This window comes from Vigna unguiculata, chromosome 7 (genome assembly GCF_037176805.1).
Source record: "Vigna unguiculata cultivar grain cowpea cultivar isolate G323 ecotype 2 chromosome 7, ASM3717680v1, whole genome shotgun sequence".
NCBI classification, from domain to species: domain Eukaryota; kingdom Viridiplantae; phylum Streptophyta; class Magnoliopsida; order Fabales; family Fabaceae; genus Vigna; species Vigna unguiculata.
Window position 1 is genome coordinate 643,126 of NC_140798.1, and position 6,057 is coordinate 649,182.

General features: G+C 29.7%; 1 protein-coding gene across 1 annotated transcript; it reads right to left on the bottom strand.

Annotated features, from left to right (window-relative positions):
• Positions 1-2,542: 2,542 nt before the first annotated feature.
• CYN (cyanase) lies at positions 2,543-5,589 on the bottom strand. The gene is made up of 4 exons (XM_028079243.2): positions 5,271-5,589; positions 4,116-4,187; positions 3,086-3,194; positions 2,543-2,838 (listed from the first exon to the last, which is right to left on the bottom strand). Exons 1-4 carry the CDS (start codon positions 5,537-5,539, stop codon positions 2,803-2,805), a joined length of 486 nt encoding a protein of 161 aa, XP_027935044.1. The 5' UTR covers positions 5,540-5,589; the 3' UTR covers positions 2,543-2,802.
• Between the last annotated feature and the right edge of the window lie 468 nt (positions 5,590-6,057).

Consider the following 6,057-nt stretch of genomic DNA (forward strand, 5'->3'; position numbering starts at 1 on the left):
ATAGTCAAAACACTTATTTCTACGTAGAACACTTGTTTCTACATAAAACACGTGGCATGTTATTATGATATTATCTCTTCTCCTCACCTACTCTAGTGTTTCCATGACATTGGGTATAATTTTATCTCAACATAAATGAGAATGAATGAAAAGTTAAATAATGTTTGCAAAAGTATCCGGTGCAATTTTTTTCAAAAATTACTAAAATGCACAATTTTCAAATAAATTATGAAAATGGACAAATCTTATTAAGATGATAACAAGTCAGGTCAATATGACATATATAACTTTAATTGAAATCATTTTCAAAATTCAAATAATTCAACCTCATACGAATTTTACTAAAACTGAATTAACATAGGGTCATATTAATATAATTTCAATTTAAAACATTAAATCAAATTTATCATCTTGACACGATTTTTAATTATGATTTGATTTTAATGTAAAACGCACTAAACCAAAATTATGTCAATAACATAATTTAATTTTAACTTAAAAATACTTTGCACTTAGAAATATTTTCATTATATTTATATTATTTTTCTAATTTTAAATTTATAATATATATTAGATTTAATTATGTTTTTATCTTTATTTTCGTTTCAAAATCTCAATTTAGTTCCTATTTTTTTTAAGTTTTAATTAAGTTCCCAATTTTGTTTAAATGTATCAAAAATGTCCTTTGTGTTAAATTATAGTAAATCATGTTCGTGGTTGTTGAGGTGGATTTATGTTATGAGAAGCTCCATGCTTTTCAAACCAGCGGAAGCAGCTCCTTGCTAATTACTTCTCCATCCTTGAGATCATGAACAGAGACGAAACTTTAGATCGAACATTGCAACCTCTGTGTAATTCCAATCAAATTTCGAATAAGAGGAACCATCAATATTCCCAATATGATTTATGAACATAAACCCTAATTTAATTGTTTAAATATTAAATAATATTTTTATTTCTCTATCACGTCGTTAATAACCATTATGTTAATGGTCTTTATTATTATTTCAACACTGTCTAACCATGTTAGGTCACAGTTCTATTTGTGATACATTTATATAAAATTGGAGACTTAGGTGAGACTTTTCAAAAAAGAAAATCAAATTGAAATTTTAAAACAAAAATGGAAATCAAAAATATAATTAAACCTATTATTAAATTATCGAAGAGTGTCAAAATAACTTTTTTTATGAAGAATAGACATAGAACCGCATTTTTTATTCTCAACCAGTCGTTGCCTCCAAAAGTCAAAGAACTTTTTGATAAATGGATTGCATTGACTTAATCCATTAAATTAAATGAATTTTTGTGAGTAGTTTGTAGTTTGATTTAATTAATTAGCAAACTCTGATCAATTATAAAAATATAAAAATATCAGTAAAAATACATGTGTTACGTATATATGTATATATTTTTTTGATGATAATAAAAAATAAAAAATTTATTTATTTTTATTTATTTTATAGGTGATTTTTAGGTTATTTTGATGAATAACTTGTTCTTTCTCAATTGTTTTGGGAATGTTGTACATAAAAGGACATTTAATCAGAAATCGTTTTGTCATATTCTGGATTGATCGGCTCTTTCAAACCGAGAAAAAAAAAAGGACAATGGTACTTTAACTTACTTTTTTGACTCATTTTTAATCTATTACTTCAATCACCATTAGATCATCACATCACATCATTTAAAAAAAATCAAAATAGATAATATAATGGTTATTGAAAGAATGGATTAAAAATAAGTCAATAAAAGTGGGTTAAACTATCTTTATAAAAAAAATAGATCACTAAATTTTCATCCTTACTTATAAGTGGAAGCTTATTGTAGCATTACTATGCAAACATTGTCCTCGAATGTCACAATGTCGCTGCATAACACCCTTGGTAGTATAGTGGCTCTGAAAACTTTGAGGAACACACTCTCAATGGATCATTTGGCGGAGGGATCGACAATATACTAGAACAGAATATACGTAGTTCCGGATAAGGTTAAGGTTGGAGTAGGCTAACCCAAAAAGCTACTTTATTGTTTTGTCATGTGCTGTTCGTCATGACATAACTTAGTGACGTGCTCCATTCGTACCATAATAGGTTATTTTCAATAATTATATACACGGACAAAATGATAAATATTGTCGTCTTTGTATTTTCAACAAAAATTAAATATAGTGTAAGTTATTATTAAATATTATTTTTAACCTTAGCATTTTATGAAATCCCATTATGGGTTAAATTAAAAGTCAAGTAATAACATTATGAAGTAAAGCACCTGTAATACTATGATATAACGCAAGTAATACATTTACAAAACTTTTAAGATCAATCAAGTATATGTTAGGATAAATAAATAATAAGTAGTTTACATTTTTCAGATCTTAAACATTTTAACAAAAAATTTGAATAAAAGTTCAACACAAAAATAAGTTAAATGAATAAACTTATTCTGTATGAAATTGGTTTAAATATGTTTTAGGGTTTTTTTTTTGAAAAATTTGTTCTTTCTCCTTCAATTGTCTTAGAAAAGTTGTACATAACAGAGATGGACAAAATTAAAATTATTACGTTTGTTTCACTTACTCAACAATGCACAATACAAACTTCTGCATCTTACCAAGTTTCTGACATTAAAATCTATGATCCAAGTGCCATGAAATCTCCTAGCCACAAACCAATAACATAAACTTTTTATTTTTCTCTTCCATTGTCTCTCTATTGGCAACACAAAATAGCAGTGACCAAATACAACATGTTCTTGAAGATTTCGCAGTTGATCCTCCTTTGAAGATTCTCATTTTTTCCCCTATGACCTTCTTATTGAAACCATGTGCTCAGATTTCTGTTCACATTGGAAAAAGAGTTTTCAAATACACAAAAAGAAGGAATGTTTGAAAACAATTTTGTCAGAATAACTATTTATTTAATTTCATTACCATTGACAACATCAACAACAACAATCTTATACAGTAGATCATATGCAGTAAGAATGTTTGTGTGTGGATATTTATGCTTCACAAATATAGTTTAATCATTGAATACTGTGTGGATCAAAATCTTACAGAAAAAAGGAATAAGAAGAAACTGACCTGTTCCGAATGAGGCAAATATTTTCCATCAAATGTCACTACCACACGATCCTTCCCATCCACTCCTTTAATTTTGTCAACTGAGCAGTAGAAATCTATTGCTGACATGCTAAATATGAAATGAACAAAAAATAATGAGAAAGAAAATCTTCATACTTTACATTTATGACAGTAATTTTCATTCATTCATTCATTCATTCATTCATGTCGTTTGATGAGTATGGCATGCTTTATCACCTCTAATATCAAACTCACAATCTTCTAAAAAATATACTATCAAAATCTTCTATTCTTTATTTATGACTGTGTATTCCTTTAAAATCAGAACTGATACAAGACTTTGACACTTGTTCCCTCATTCAAAAATCATTCACTACATCTAGTAAGCATTAGATGAAGAGTTTGAATCACTTAGATCGGTAAGAAGAAACACTGAAACTTTCCGAAAATTAGGATGTCTTTGGGTGTCTTGTCTGAAATCCTCTTAGAACTCCATAAATCAACAAATCAGTTTATAATATGATGCTTCCCTTGGCCCTAGGTTTCTGAATTTTACTGTACAACAGGATTTAAAATGTCATCCATTTATTGAGATTTTAAGACTTAGACTAATGCTAAGACTCTTTTCTCTCTAGGCTTTTCTGGAGCTTGCCCAAGTTGCATAGCAAAGAAGTCTTGATTTATCACATAGCATCAGCACATGCTTAGTGCACATTTAGGTTCAAAGCTCAATACAAAAAAATGTATATAACCAACTGCAAGATCAGAAAATAAAACCAGGTTTTAACAGTTTATGGTTAATGGAGATGAAGAAATTAATTTGAACTGGTACCAAGAATCAAAAATAAAAATGTTGATTATTTCCTTAAAGCAATATACTTTTCTTCTCTTCATTGAGCTTTAAAGCAGAATGATTCAGAAACATTATACAATCAACAGCATCATCAACTCAAGTGATGTAAAGTAAAACACCAAACAAAAACACCTTCAGTATGTGGGAGAAATTTATGAGTGTGGAATTGAAACTTACATCCCATCACCAAACTCCTCATTGATTATCTCTTTGATGCTCTCCCCAAAATGCATTACAGCTTCATTCAACCTATGAAATAGAACATCAACATAACTTTTAGGTACCTTGAAACAAAGACCAGAAAAACGAGACAGAGAAGAACCAGAGATAAACTCCCAAATGGAATTGTTCACTATTGGCTGAAAAAGACAATGTTTACAAAGGAAAAAACATCCTTTCACACAGGGTATTCCCTGTCACCAAAGTCAAAGACTTTCAATACCAAAAAGAAGACACCTCCCAAAGGAAAACTATTTATAGACTTTCTGAGAAAGTCTCTCTTCAAAAGCATTTGGCAATTTCACCACAGACAAGACAACAGATGCACGTTTACTTCACAACAGCTTGATCATCAACACAGACACTTAAGATATGAGGGCCACAACTTACAATTTTGCATCTAAGAATAATTTTTAACTGTCTTCACACTGGCTGCATTCATATAAATGAAACTGTAGCTTGCACTACTAACACACCATCACCAGTATAAAAGATTTTTCCACTATCATTCAGTAAATCATGTTTTGACACATTAGTAATAACTTGACATGATTCAGTGAACATTAAAACAGTTTTTAATTAATCATTTAGTCCGGAAAATGTCGTAATCATGCGATGCTTATCCACAGGTTCTAATTGAACTATCTGGGTGTCCTTCAAGTGTTACCCAATCAATGCCCACCATCCTAATTCCATCCAATATTTAAATATTTGGTAGAACCCAATTGGCGCAATAGGAATATGAATGGCGATAACCTCAGACTTAACAAGCAATTAAGCCTAAAAAACAGTAATCGATGATTTGGTTCATGATTATACTCCAAATAACCCATTTCACCATACACTACAGATACACTTTTCCACTACAAATTCAAGTAAAATCCCAACCTTTTACACAAACAATAACTACACAGCTCTCGTAATCATATAAATGAGAAATGGGGTGGGAGAGGAGGAGACACCTATAGACAGTGGGTCTTGGATTGAGCCATGATTATACTCCAAATAACCCATTTCACCCCACACAACAGATACACTTTTCCACCACAATTTAAAGTAAAAATCGAACCTTTGTTTCACAGAGAATAACCCCATAGAAATAAGAAAGAATACCTATAAACAGTGGGGTCTTGGATAAGATTAGGATCATAAGATCTCAAAGGGGGTCTCATCATCTCCCGCAGAAGGAATTCGGACAGGCCGGGCAGCGCCGCCCGCAGAACAGGGGCAGTGTCGGGTTTGAGCTGAGCCTGTCTTCGGAGAAGCTGAGCAACATAGACATTGGTGAGCCCTGTCTCCTCCGCTAATTGATTGTAGGACTTCCCACTCTCAAGCTTCACAGCTTGCAGCTTTGCCACTGTGCTTTCTTTGTTCTGCTCCATCTCACACTGCAAATACAGACACACTGATCTTGATATTGAACTACATCGTTGGTTGTCGAATCACGTTATATATGCCAAATAATTAATAGGGTTAGATATGGTTTTTTTCTCTTAGTTTTCACTTAATTTTACAATTAATTTATTTCAAAATTTTAAATTAATTCAGTTTTTCATCATTCGAAATATTTTATTTTTTTAATTAAATTTTATTGTATTTATTTAATATGTCATATGTAATATATATTTTAGGATTGTATTTAATTTGTTTATATTTTTTAACATATTTTTATTTTGATATTAAGTCAAATATTATTATAAAATACGTTTAAAATGTTAAATAAATTTAAAAAAAATTGATTAAAAAACTAAATTCATGTATTTCAAAAAATTAATGAGTAAATTGGTCTAAATTTTTAAAATAAATTAATTTTAAAATTTATTGAAAATTTAGAAAAAAAATATATATTTAACCCTAATCTTTTATCGTGGGTTTAAATTATGTGATTTTACATAAGCAA

Coding starts and splice junctions, on each gene's coding strand:
- CYN (XM_028079243.2), bottom strand. CDS start 5,539: ATGGAGCAGAACAAAGAAAGCACAGTGGCAAAGCTGCAAGCTGTGAAG. Junction 4,188..5,270: donor CAAGACCCCACTGTTTATAG/GTATTCTTTCTT, acceptor TCTATTTCATAG/GTTGAATGAAGCTGTAATGC. Junction 2,839..3,085: donor ATTTGCCTCATTCGGAACAG/GTCAGTTTCTTC, acceptor CAATGTGAACAG/AAATCTGAGCACATGGTTTC.